Source organism: Antechinus flavipes, chromosome 2 (genome assembly GCF_016432865.1).
Source record: "Antechinus flavipes isolate AdamAnt ecotype Samford, QLD, Australia chromosome 2, AdamAnt_v2, whole genome shotgun sequence".
Taxonomy (NCBI): domain Eukaryota; kingdom Metazoa; phylum Chordata; class Mammalia; order Dasyuromorphia; family Dasyuridae; genus Antechinus; species Antechinus flavipes.
Window position 1 is genome coordinate 663,637,608 of NC_067399.1, and position 14,278 is coordinate 663,651,885.

The following is a 14,278-nucleotide window of genomic DNA, read 5'->3' on the forward strand; positions in this document are numbered from 1 at the left end:
AACTGGAAAATGAATGGATGCCCATCAATTGGAGAATAGCTGAATGAGTTATGGTCTATGAATGTGATGGAATATTATTGTTCCATAAGAAATGATCAGCAGGGTGATTTCTGAGGAGCCTGGAGAGACTTACATGAACTGATGCTGAGTGAAATGAGTGAGACCAGGAAATCATTATACACGGCAACAACGATACTGTATGAGGATGTATTCTGATGGAAGTGGATCTTTTCGACAAAAAGAAAATCTAATTCAGTTCCAATTGATCAATGATGGACAGAATCAGCTACACCCAGAGAAGGAACACTGGGAAATGAGTGTGGACTACTTGCATTTTTGTTTTTATTCCCAGGTAATTTCTACCTTCAGAATCCAATTTTTCTTGTGCAACAAGAGAACTTTATGGATCTGCACACATATATTGTATCTAAGATATACTTTAACATGTTTAACAGGTATGAGACTGCCTTCCATCTAGGGGAGGAAGGTGGAGGGAGGGAGGGGAAAAATCAGAACAGAAATGAATGCAAGGGATAATGCTGTAAAAATTACCCTGGCATGCGTTCTATCAATAAAAAAATTATTAAAAAAAAAAAGAAAACAATACACACAGTGGCTACAATAATGTTAAAAAACCCCAAAAATCATATACTCAAACAAAGAAAACAAACAAACAAAAAAACGAATGTAAAATTACAAAGAATAAGAATGGTTCAAAGGAAGAGATTGAGAGGACACCCTTGTAGAAATGGGAGCTCCATAAATGACATACATTGCATCTATTTTCAGACTTTTCCTATGTATTCATATACATATATAGTTATACTGATTGTCTCTCTTTTTTGTCTCTAAAAAAAGATTATTTGCCAACTAGGATGGCTTTCTGGAAAGGGGGAAGGAGAGAGATACTGGGGGAATATAATAATTATATAGTAGAGTGAAAAAAAGCAATTACAACTTTATTTTTAAAAAGAGAGAGGTCATGTATGTGCCAAAATGTTTGTGGCAGCCTTTTTTTTAGTGGCCAGAAACTGGAAAATGAATGGATGCCCATCAATTGGAGAATAGCTGAATGAGTTATGGTCTATGAATGTGATGGAATATTATTGTTCCATAAGAAATGATCAGCAGGGTGATTTCTGAGGAGCCTGGAGAGACTTACATGAACTGATGCTGAGTGAAATGAGTGAGACCAGGAAATCATTATACACGGCAACAACGATACTGTATGAGGATGTATTCTGATGGAAGTGGATCTTTTCGACAAAAAGAAAATCTAATTCAGTTCCAATTGATCAATGATGGACAGAATCAGCTACACCCAGAGAAGGAACACTGGGAAATGAGTGTGGACTACTTGCATTTTTGTTTTTATTCCCAGGTAATTTCTACCTTCAGAATCCAATTTTTCTTGTGCAACAAGAGAACTTTATGGATCTGCACACATATATTGTATCTAAGATATACTTTAACATGTTTAACAGGTATGAGACTGTCTGCCATCTAGGGGAGGAAGGTGGAGGGAGGGACAATGTTGCAAAAATTACCTGCATATGTTCTATCAATAAAAAGCTATAATAAAAAAAAGAGAGAGAAAGAGAGAGGTCCTTCATCGTCCTACTGAAGGAAAAAAGATCATGGAAGGAATGAACCAAACTGGAAGGACCTTGAATGTCATTTGTCTAATGCCTTCATTTTTGAGATGAGACATTGAAATTCAGAAAGTAGAAATGCCTTGCCCATTGACACAACTAATAAGAGGTAGAACTGGCCTTTTTTTTCAGGCTACTGTAATGTAATAGTACAACTGTAATGTTTTCTCTAAAATGTAATGTTCTCTGTGGAGGTTTTCTTGGGGTCTCTGGGAGCAGCCTTTGTTTCAGTTCTGTAATCACCACAAGTGCAGCCAGGAGTTAAAGTCCAAATCCTTTATTATCTTTTTCAAAGTCCTATCTCCTTCACTTGGGGCTCAGTTAGGTTTCTGGAGGCCTTCGGGAATCTTGGTTTCAGTGGGAAAATGAAGGAGGAGAGCCTGCCACCAAGTTGATGTGGCCTGGGATGAATCTGTCTGAGTCTAAGGGCTTGTGCTCCAGCCTCCACAGCCTTCTGTCCACTTGTCTCTGAATGTCTCAATCTCCCTGGTTGAGGCTTCTTGCTTATATGCCCCACACTGAGTACAAACCAATCATTACATCACTAGGAAACCATTATTTGTTGTAGGATTAAATCAATGCTAAACTAGATTTAACCACTGTCTCCTCAATTCTACTTAGTACCCTGTTTCAAGTTCTGGCCCATAACATCTCCTTGTAGGATTAAATCAATCATCCTGAACCACGCTAAATTAGATAACTATTGTCTCTATCAATTCCACTGACTTAGAGCCTTGTAAGAATCTTTTGTTTCAGGTTCAGAGTTCTGGCCCATAACATACAACTTCCTTTATAATCTTAAGGGCAAGAAAATTAAAAAAATCATAGAGAAGCTAATATTTAATCTGGTTCTTGAAGGAAGTATATGATGTCAGGAGATGAAGATGTTATAGATGGACTTATCAGGTACACGGCAAGGACACAATCTATTGTTCTTAGAGAGACCTTATTTCACTACAAGGAGCATTTATTTATTTGTAAACAAAAGTCAAATAGTAATGGATAGACAAAAGTCTGGGTAATAGACATTGCCAAGGTGATGAGAACATGACAATGGAAAATTGAATTCATTGTCTGCATTGACAGAGCTAAGGGCGACTTTTGCCTGAAATATAGACATAACTTATATAAGTAGGTTTTTCTTTGAAAATTCTCAAACACCCCCTTGTTATTGTAGATTTGATCTCCTACATACAGAAAAGCTAAACTTGGGTCAAAATCTTCTTTGTCTAGACATGGGACTTTTCCAGTTCACACAGTTTTCCTATGTCTTTATCCTGATGACAGACTAATTTGATTTGTGTTTCTGAAAGGACCAAAGGCCTATAAGACTTCTAGCCTTCTATCTCTTGTCCATCTAATGTCTGACTTACTCACGCTGCTAAAGCTGAGAACTTGCTATAATTTATACTAAAGTGAACATAACACAGTCCAGTGGTCACTTCTTGTAATTGTAGGGGAAAAAAAATTGATGATTTTAGAGCTATGAATTTCACTTTCTGATATCACTTTTAGAAACTAATGCTTTGGTTAAAGACATCTTAAAGTGCCCAGATACCAATGGCTTATTACTGGATAGAGATCTGTTTTTATTTAATCTTGGAACTGAACTACTTTTAAGGACTGGCACAGAAGGTAAAACAAAAAAAGGAAGTTGTATTTTTCTTGAAAAAAGTGATTTAATGCAAATTCAATGCTTTGCCCATGGTGAGCACTTAATAACTATTGAATATTGGTTAAAAAATTCATTTCTTTAATTTAACGAGAATTTGTTAAGCTACTGCCATGTGTAAGCCACCAAGCTGGGCTCTGGGGATTCAATTTGATTCACTTCATTTCTGCTCAATGTTATAAGCAGTTATTAAGTGCCTATTATATGCTAGGTACTGTGCAGAGGTTTCTATTTGATTCAATTTAATTCAACAAATATTTGCTAAATGCTTGCATGTTCCAGGCACTAGGCTAAACATGTGCCAAAAAAAACCCTCCAAAAGCAAAAAACAAAAACAACCAACAAAAGGTGTTTCTGCCCTCAAGGATTTTATATTTTTCTGGGAGAGGAAGGGAGGAACCATGTATACAAAGAAGTGAATAAAACAATTCATACAAATTAGCTATAAAATAATTTTGAGGTGTAGGGATAGAGACTAATCATGAGAGGGGACCATCTGTGTACAAAGACAAATCGGAGTCAGGCTTGGTCCTGGAAGAGGTCACACTCTGTGGGTGTCATCTGCTATTCACCACATCCCAGTCTCCTATGTCACTATGTCACAACTACTGCTATTATGGTCCTCATCCCATAGCTGTGGAAATTGAGGTTGAAAGGAAGGCAACTCACACAAGAAATATAGGTTAGAAATAGGATTTCAACTCAGGTGTCTTACTTTATAAATAAGGAAAATGAGGTCCAAAGAAGGATTATTATGGGATAATATATTTAGAGCCAGAAAAGATCTTAGAGATCATTGAATCTACTTTTCTAAACTCTCATTTTCAGATGAAGAAACTGAGGGTTATTGAGGTGAAGTGTTTTACTCAGAATCCCTCTGCCATGGACTGCAGAGGCAAGATTTGAACTTACATCTTACTGATTCCAAGACTATCCATTACAAAACTTAGAAGGGATGGAACCCCAATGGCCAATACTTGCTTAGTCTTGGATGCAAGAGTGAGGCAATAAGAATGTATGGGATAGAAACGGCGGTCATCCTCTGCCTCCCACTTCAGTGGCAGAGATGCTTCAGGCCCTATTAACAGGAGAATGGGTAACAATATTTTCTTCCAACTGAGCTAGTAAGAGCTGAGGAGTTCATTGAGTCCATTTTTTCTCTCAAAACAGATCTGCACTTAAAAGGGAGATGATCAGTGTCTACCCTACTTTATAAATATCTTCAGGAAAGGTGATTTTAAAGCCCTTTCAGTTGTTCATTGCATCAGCAGGCTCTGCAAGTGTTACTGCTGGGCTTATATCCCAAAGAGATTTTAAAGAAGGAAAAGGGGCCTGTATATGCAAGAATGTTCATGGCCGCCCTCTTTGTAGTGGCCAGAAACTGAAAACTGAGTGGATGCCCATTAGTTGGGGAATGGCTGAATAAATTGTGGTATGTGAATATTATGGAATATTATTGTTCTGTAAGAAATGACCAGCAGGGTGATTGCAGAAAGGCCTGGAGAGACTTACATGAACTGATGCTGAGTGAAATGAGCAGAACCAGGAGATCATTATACACTTCAACAACAATACTATATGATGATTAATTCCGATGGACTTGGCCCTTTTCAACAATGAGATGAACCAAATCAGTTCCAATAGAGCAGTAATGAATTGAACCAGCTACACTCAGCGAAAGAACTCTGGGAGATAACTATGAACAACTATATAGAATTCCCAATCTCTCTATTTTTGCCTGCCTGCATTTTTGATTTCCTTCACAGCTAACTGTACACTATCTCAAAGTCCGACTCTTTTTGTACAGCAAAATAACTGTTTGGACATGTATACTTAATGTTGTTTTTAACTTATACTTTAACCTATTTAACATGTATTGGTCAACCTGCCATCTGGGGGAAGGGGTGGGGGAAGGAGGGAAAAAGTTGGAACAAAAAGATTTGCAGCTGTCAATGCTGAAAAATTACCTATGTATATATCTTATAAATAAGAAGCTATAATAATAAAAAAAAAGGCTCTGCAAACTTTCTTATTACATAATCCCAGCTGGTCGGACCATTTTCCAAGGACTCTAGGAGGACCCAGGCAGAACTCAGCATCTTTTATCCTGAGATACACCAATAACCCTTCTAAATTACACTTAGTTGAGAAGAGCTCAAAAACAGAAACAAAATGAGCAAATTTGAACTGTCAGACAGATGGGGGGAGCGAGGAATCCAAATTTTTACACAAAATTGATTTCAAAGATGACTTTTCTCCTGTTAAATCTTATCCAGAGTTTTATTACTCCTTGAGAGAAGAACCACATTTCAGCTATACCTAGGGGGTAAATGATATCATTTTCATGAAGAAATTTCAATAAAATGAGCTATTACTTAAGAACAATGAATTCTGAAGATGGGCCAATATTCAGCTCCTTTGAAGAAAAGAGGCAGGTCTACTCACTCTGGAGGTTGTGTAGCAGCTTCTCTAGCAAAGACATAAATTTGGACAGTTGGGGAACGGTGAAGTTCTTGCCTTTGGCCCACCAGAATCCGGATGTGTAATAATCAAGCAGAATGGCTTCTCTTAGAGAAGTAGGAAGTTTGTGGAAGTCTAAGAACTCTTCCAGTTTTCTGTAGTTAAAAGAAAATCATAGAAATTAAATCTCGCCCTAATAGATAGAGTCCAACTGATGTTTCTTAGAGGAGCTGGAAAAGGAAGGGCCCTGTAGGGTTTAGACGGCATGGTGTTGGTCCCAGCCAAGGAGACTGGCATTTAATGCCTTCAGTACTCACCGTTCTAGGTTTGGTGGGGTTAAAGAATTAGGAGGGTCCAAGAAAACTCTAATCAAAATGAGGAGGGGAGAACAAATTTGCAGATACTCCTATATGAAGGGATGAAGTGTGATTGAAACAAAGGCATTATACTAAGGTGGAAAAAGAGTGGGCTGGATTTGAATCTGACTTCTGTCCCTTCCTACCAAGCTTGGAAAAGTGATTTAATCTCTCTGGAATGCATTTTTTCTCATTTGTTAAATGATCATATTGGGCTAAATGCCTTCTCAGTATTAAATGTAGGATCCTAGGAATTAAAACTTTGTCCCAACTTATCTTCTCTGACAATAATTCTCAACCTTTTTGAGCAAAAACCCTGGTAGTATACAGCAAGCACTTAACAAGTGTTTGTTGATAACTAGAGGGTACAATTAGGGTGGAAACTGAGTCTTTACTTCAGGACAAGAAATTGAGTAAGTATGAACAGCATTATCTGGGGAACACTTTCTCCTCTGCCTTCCCTGACTCTGCCTCCCCAATCCTGAAAGTGGTAGGATGGCAGCTTTGTCTCAGGGGCCCTTTTTTCCTTGCCTTCGCCAACCTTCAAGGCAGAAGGAATGCACTCCTTCAAGGGCCCTTCCTCATTTTTAACAGCTCAGAAACCTTGTGGTTATCTAGAATGTGCTTCTTCTGCCCAGAGGTTAGATCATGGGTGAGTCTGTATGACACTCCCCACACCCCCTCAAATCCTCCCACATATACATGTAGCTGCCACTTGCCTCAGGTGTAGAAACTACTAGTTATCACTAGAACAAAAAACCCTTTTAAACATCAAAATCATTGCACAGATCCACACATGACTGTAGTTGTACAATTAGCATTCATTGATTAAAAAAATACAACACTAGATTCATTTGGATTCTTTTCAAAGTTGGGAATTAACTCTAGTGGAAGGAATATGAAAACTTGAAGAAAAAAAGCTGAAACAATTGATGAGGTAGTTTGGATTCTTTCAAGGGAACCATAATCTTCCTCAGAAGTGAAGCACCACCTCAAACACAAGCAAAGTCCCAATCTGTGGTCAACTTTCACCAATCTCTATTTCTTTTCATGATCTAACTGGCTCAGGTGAGTTCCCTGCTTCCTAGACTCATATTCTTTCAGAAATGGAAGAAAATTTAGGCCCCAATCCCCTTCTTTTAGAAAGGAAGAAATTGAAAACAAGTGAAAACATTTGGACAATGGCTAATTTTTGATTTTCATACATCCAGCATCTGGCATCAGGCCTTCCACAAAGAAATTGCTTAATAAATATTTGTTGAATTGAGTGGCAGTGGGAGATCCTGGACAGCAGCCCAGGTTTCTTGCCTATGGGTCCAGGACTCTTCCCATGATCATATTCTCTTCCTTTGTGCACCTCTATGGAATAGCAGAGACACTCGAGGGCTCTCATTTCTTTCAGGAACCCTAGCAGAAAGTATGCTTGTGATCAATTCCATCTCAATGGATTCCAGTTGTTAAAAAATAAAATAGAAAAAAATCTAACAAGTTTTTGCAGTCTTTGTGGCAAAATGCTTTATGTTATATGTGTGTGTGTGTGTGTGTGTGTGTGTGTGTGTGTGTGTGTGTGTGTGTTTAAACGTTCTTATAGGGGCAAAGAGCCTAAGGATTCTGAATGGAACTAAATGATTATTTTAGATAACCTTTAATACTATGACTATTCAGTTCTCTCCTTTGTTGGGAAGCTTACTAGGTTGAGTTGTACTGTCAGAATACTCACTTTTGAACTCCATGTATGTTTTCATTTATTAAATCATTGATTTGGCCATCTGAAAGGAAATCTGAAGTCAGGAACTTCGGAGACGGTACTTTCTCAGACGGTTTCTGTAAGAAGACAACGATGAAGATGATTTTAGTGACCATTTGGATCCAGTCTGTTCTGCTATCAAGTACTGCACAGACTTAATCCATATACCCCCAAACAGAGCTAATGGTAGTTGGTTTGGATCTACTCCTTCAGGAAGCAAAAAGAACATCTCCAAAGCACTATTTTTACACTAATTGGAACAGGAATCCCCTTAATTAATCCTGGATTTATGTGATACTACTCTTCTGAACCTTCAGTCTGGGAGAATCATAAATTGAGAATTAGAACAACCTTTCCTCGGGACCCTGACTAACCATATGGCTTTGAGCAAATCATTGACCCTCCTCATTTTGCTTCATTTTGCTTATTCGTTATCTTAAAAGTATGTTGCGATTTTCTGTGACATTTATGATTATTTCCCCTCCATTCCAAGTACTCCAGGGACCCTTGGGGTTGTGGGGTTTGAGTATGGACTTTCTTTTCGCCTACTGGAAATCAACATGACGTTGCATTAATTTTCCAAAAAGGGAGTGCAATATCGGAGAAGTCCACAAGGTAGTGCTGTCTTGAATCATCATGAGCTTGTCAGTTTTTTTGGTTTAAGTGGATCTTGGTCTTCAAAAAAAACTGCATTAGAGATGGCACACAACCGACCAAGACCCCAGACTTCCCCCCAACAGAAGCCCCTGTTCTGTCAGTACTCAGTAGTCTGGATTAACTGCAGATGACAGGGTTTCAAGTCAATCTAAGGGGTTGAAAAAAAGGAGACATGTCTGAAAATATTAAAATATGAAATCTATCACCTTTATATAGGTCCTGAGTTTTCATCCTATCTGGGCTTCCTTCTCTTAGTTCTATCTCTATAATAGAATCAGAGAGTTTAGTATGACATTATTACACGCTTTATTTCCCATTAATCAACTAATCACTGAGCACATATTATTCAACTACTATGTGCCAAACAGTATGAGGGATAATGACTATGCAACTACAAAAGTGAGCTATTACTGTCTACAAGGAGTTATGTTCTAATGGGAGAGCACATATGCAGATTTTTGCTGTCGTTCAGTCATCTTTCAGTCATGGCCAACTCTTTTTGACCCCATTGGGGATTTTCTTGGCATAGATACTAGAGTGATTTGTCATTTCCTTTTCCAGCTTATTTTACAGCTAAATAAATAACACACAAGTATACATAAAACAAAGAACAAGATTCTTAGCTTAGAGATGGAGAAACAAAATTGTGGAATCAGGAATGGCCTCTTGATGGAAGAGTAATTTCTGGCTACCAATATCAAAGGATGGAATCTAGTATCGTATCATGAAAATATTACAGAATAAGATATAAAAATGGATTGAACATCCCTATATGGAAGGATTAATGTGCAGCTGTCTCCTAAACCTCCTCCTGATTGCCTTCCCAGATATCATGGGATAACTTAGAGACACTCAATATGCGTTCATGCAAAATAATTAAGGTAACTTCTTTACCTTGACTCTGAATGAAGAATTAGGAAAAAAGGAAGATGGAAAGAATGAGCATGGAAGTAATGTTCTTCCCATTCACAATCCCCTCACTATGCATAAAAAGCTCTCATCTTTTGGCCCCCTCTTCGTATCAGAATCAGCATCTTTTCTGCTCCACTGGTCTCCAACATGAGTCACTCTCACATGATTCGTCCCATTTGTGTGTCACCGCAGCCACAGGGCAACACTAGCCATGGTCTCTGTGCTGTTCCATGTGATCCAGGTCATAGATCACTTGTGCCTTTGGCAGCAGCCGGTTACTGCTACAGCCCCAGGTGATCCTGTCCCCTTCCTAAAAACTCAAAAAATCAAGTCCAAGGAAGGCAGATCCAGCCTCAACTGAACTCTGGATGTTCCAGTGTTTGATTTTTTTATATTTCCAGATTCCTCCTCAATGTCCATCAGACACACTCCTGGTGAGGGGGGAAAAGATGATTGTTCCCTTTTGTTTCAGAATCATCCAGTGCCACTTTGTCAATCTGTCTTCTCCATCATCCTCCTGAGTCCACTGAGTCCAAGTATAAACAATTCAAAGGCATAATAGCAAGTATGATATGGAAAATTTTGGTGTTGTATATTTGTTCTATAGCATGCCGTCTCTCCCCTTAGATTGGAAGCTTCTTGAGGGTGGAGACGGTTTTTAAACCGTTTTTGTATCCCCAGAACAGCACAGGGGCTGGCACAGAGTAGGTGCTTAATATATGTTAATTGATTAAATAATAATCAATAATAATATCAAGTTATAATATAATCAATAAATAATATCAAGTTAACTGACTTGAAGTCAGCAGCACGGTTTACATCAATACATATAAAATAACTCTGACATATTCTTTTATTTATTATTATTATTTTTTTTTGTAGGGGGTAGGGAAACGATTTGAGCCACAGATTCATAAGGTTAGAATTAGAAAGTATCTTATAGGTCACCTAGTCTAATCCTGTCATATAACAAATGAGGAAACTGAGTCCCAGAAAGAACAGGTGATTTGCCCAACAGCGGCAGGTCTTCTATCCTCAAATCCAGGGCTTTCTTCATTGAACCACCCTGGACGTAGGATTTCATCAGTCTGGGGAAGTTCTGGTTTGGAAATCTCCACCGCTGAGGTAGCTTAGATATTAACAGCAGGCACAAGTGCTTTACAGACATAGCTTAATTTTAGCCTCATATAATTTTGGAATGTACGTACTTCAGGTATTGATTTCCATTAATATATGGAGGGGAAATGGGAAGATCAGAGAGGCTGACAACTTGTCCAGTGCCACCCAGCTAGTAAGTGATTGAGGTTGGATTACAACTCGAATTTTCCTGACTCCGAGGGCTGAGCCCTATGTACTATGTCTCCTAGTGACATCCATTATTGATGCTAATATAGCACAGATTGGACAGCTAGGGGATGCAGTGAAGAGAGCACAGGACTCAAAATCTGGAAAGCTCATCTTCCTGAGTTCAAATCTGGCTTCAGATACTCACTAACTGTGCGACTTTGGGCAAGTCACTTCACCCTATTTGCCTTAGTTTCTTAATCTGTTAAAAGCTAAAGAAACAAATGGCAAATCATTCCAGCATCGTTGCCAAGAAAATCTCAAATGAGGTCATGAGGAGTTAAACACACAACTGAAAAATGACTGAAAACAACATAGCACAGACTATATCTGTATCTGGAGAGTAGTCCCTTTTGGAACATGATTTTTCCTTGAAGACCACCTTTTGGGAAACCATTTTTCTCTATTATATTTAAAAAAGGAAATAGCATTAAGGTAATTTGACTAATTTATTTCCTCTAATATATTTTATTTTATTTTTATTTTTTTAAAATAACTTTTTATTGATAGAACCCACGGCAGGGTAATTTTTCACAGCATTATCCCTTGCATTCACTTCTGTTCCGATTTTTCCCCTCCCTCCCTGCACCCCCTCCCCCAGATGGCAAGTAGTCCTTTACATGTTGAATAGGTTACAGTATATCTTAGATACAATATATGTGTGCATCCTCTAATATATTTTAACAAGACTGATATTCTTATTAGAAGGGAAAGTAGTTTTCTTTTTCTTCTATAGGAAGCTTTTCCCAACCCCTCTCTTCTGTTCATTATTTGCTATTTTTCCTGCATATCTAGCATCCTGCTTACTTTGTATATATTTATATGTCACCTTCCCCTTTAGATTATAAGCTCCTTGTGGTCAGGAACTACTTTTTACTCCTTTTTTATCCCCAGTACTTAGCACAGGGTCTGGTACCTAACAGATGCTTATATTTATTGACTTACTTAATTGTAAAAATTAAATGAATTATGAAAGAAAGTTAAACTTGTAATGGTTGTTTCAAGGTACTATTGTAGCTAGTTTTGTGATTTGCCCTTGTCCTTTGGAGTGGGGACATAACTGTTCCAAACTAGGCTATTTGTTGTTGTGCCTGATTTCTCATGACCCCATTTGGGTTTTCTTGGTAAAGATACTTGAGTGCTTTGCCTTTTCCTTCTCCAGACATTTTACAAATGAGGGAACTGAGGCAGACAAATTGAAGTGACTTACTCGAGGTCACACAGCTATTAAGTGTCTGAGGCAGGAATTGAACTCAAGGAGCTGGGTGTTTCTGACTCCATGCCTGAGCCCTACTCACTATGGAGCCACCTACTCAAGCTGTACCTAAATGTTTTCTACCACCTCACTGGGCTTGGATTATTCCCCCAACATCAGGACTCACTGGAGTCTGGTATCCCAAGATGGCTCATTTACAGAAACCTGTTGTGTTTTTTCTGATGAACTTTGAAAGAAATCTCAAGTCAAGATTCCAAATGTAGGTCCAAGCCAGAGAATGTTGAAAGTGAACTATAAAGCTCAGAATTAGATATGCTTTCTCTTGGAATTACTGTTAATTTGAGATGGGGTACCGTAGGGTGAGCTGAGTTTAGAAACAACATGAAAGAAAAAGAAGAAAAGCAAAAGCTTTATTAAAATGATGGATATTATTTTTTATCTGACTTTTGGTTACATGAAATCAACCCTTCGACGCAGTTTGGATTACCATGTAATACTCTCTTAGTCCAAATTATAATCAGGAAAAGGATTTTTCTTAAGCTTCTTGGAACAGACAATGATGCCGATTTTCTATTATTTTATAATATTTGATGCAGTAATGATGGAATTGAATTTTCAGTTTGTTTTAGGAGTTGTCACCATGTCATGGAAATGGAGTTGTTGATTTGGGCATGGGCTTGAATATTGACTCAGTCACTTATTAGATTCGTGATATTGGGCAAGTCTGTCATTTCCCTAGTCTTGGGGCTCAATGATCTCATCTTTAAAAAGAGAGAATGGGTTGAACTAGATAAGTTCGAAAGTAACCTCCCTGTTCTAAATTATGATTCCATGATACTATAATCCCATGAAAGGGGTGGGAATCATACTTCTGCATCTTAACTGCATGACCTCAAGCAAATTATTTTTCTTACATGAGCTTCAGTTTCTTCATCTGCAAGTTAGGAGAGACAAGAAGTGACCATAAAAGTCCCACATGACTCTAAATGTGTGCTCTTACAATTTCTTTCTTCATTTTGTTTCTACTGAATTATTATCAGTTTCTAGTGTATTACTACCAAGTGTTCCTTAATCTCTTGTGTTGATAAAGTTATAAATAAATATGATTTTGTTCCTATCAAAAAAGTTAGAGGAGTAGGACCAGTTTTCATGATGGTGATGTGCTACCAGAAATCAATGATCACATTGAGAAATATTAGGAATATAAGTTATAATTTGGAAATCAAGATATAGACAAATAGTTTACTGTTTGACCCCATGCAAGTCATTTAACTACTGTTTGCCTCAGTTTCCTCATCTCTAAAATGGGGAAATAGCACCTCTTTTTTAGGGTTGTTGTGAGGATCAAAAGTACCAAGCACATAGCAAGCACTATATGAATATTATTAAACACAGTAACACATTATTGTAGAGACATCTACGTGGCATAGTAGGTAGTATACCAGACCTAGAGTAAGAAAGACTTGACTTGAAATTCAACCTCAAATACTTATTAGCTGTGTGACTCTGGGCATGTCACCTAACTTGTGTTCTTCAGTTTCCTCAGCTGTAAAATGGGGATAATAATAACTGACCTCCCAGGGCTGACGACATGGGATAATATATTTTTTTAAAATCACAGTATAGTGCCTGGTACATAGTAGGTATAACATAAAAGTTGGCTATTATTTTTTTTCTTTTTGGTTTTTTAGAGAAGCAATTAAAGTGGAGTCACTGTAGGTATCTGAGGAGGAATTTGAACTCGGATCTTCCGGATTTCAAGGCCAATACTTATCCACTGCACTATTTAACTGTCCCTATTATTATTGTTATTATTTTTTAAATCAAGATCTGGAACAAGGCAGTGCCATCTAAGTAAGACCCACAATTAATTAAATTATGGTGATTAACTTTCCATAGAGGTAAAACCAAACAGTGGAAGAATGGATATTGTCCACATTGTGCTACATAGTTAAATGGAGAGCCAATACTTATTATCGTTATTTTAAAAAGTGTGTGCTCTAAACTCCCCTGGAAAATTCCAGAGAATACATGGACAAAATGTCTTATTGTTTGAGCCTTTGGAGCTGAAGAAACTTTCTGGTCACTGGACTATGAGCTTCCTGAGATCAGAGATCATATCTTTTTTTGTATTCCCAGCACTTAGTATGTTATTTAGTAGATAGTAGGTGCTTAATAAATGCTTATTAGTCCTGGCTCAGTGCTGAAAGGACTTTTGGGAGCTTTAAAATAATGGGATCTTTGTGAGTGTTTCTTTGGTCA

The 14,278-nt window shown here is 37.8% G+C and overlaps 1 protein-coding gene across 1 annotated transcript in view; it reads right to left on the reverse strand.

The window, feature by feature from the left end:
* CABCOCO1 (ciliary associated calcium binding coiled-coil 1) overlaps window positions 1-14,278 on the reverse strand; it is a 159,193-nt gene that overhangs the window by 117,480 nt on the left and 27,435 nt on the right. The window contains exons 2-3 of the mRNA XM_051982611.1: window positions 7,861-7,964; window positions 5,770-5,939 (exon numbers count right to left, since the gene is read on the reverse strand). Of these exons, the coding sequence (XP_051838571.1) occupies window positions 5,770-5,939; window positions 7,861-7,964 (274 nt within the window). The remainder of the gene's footprint in view (window positions 1-5,769; window positions 5,940-7,860; window positions 7,965-14,278) is intronic.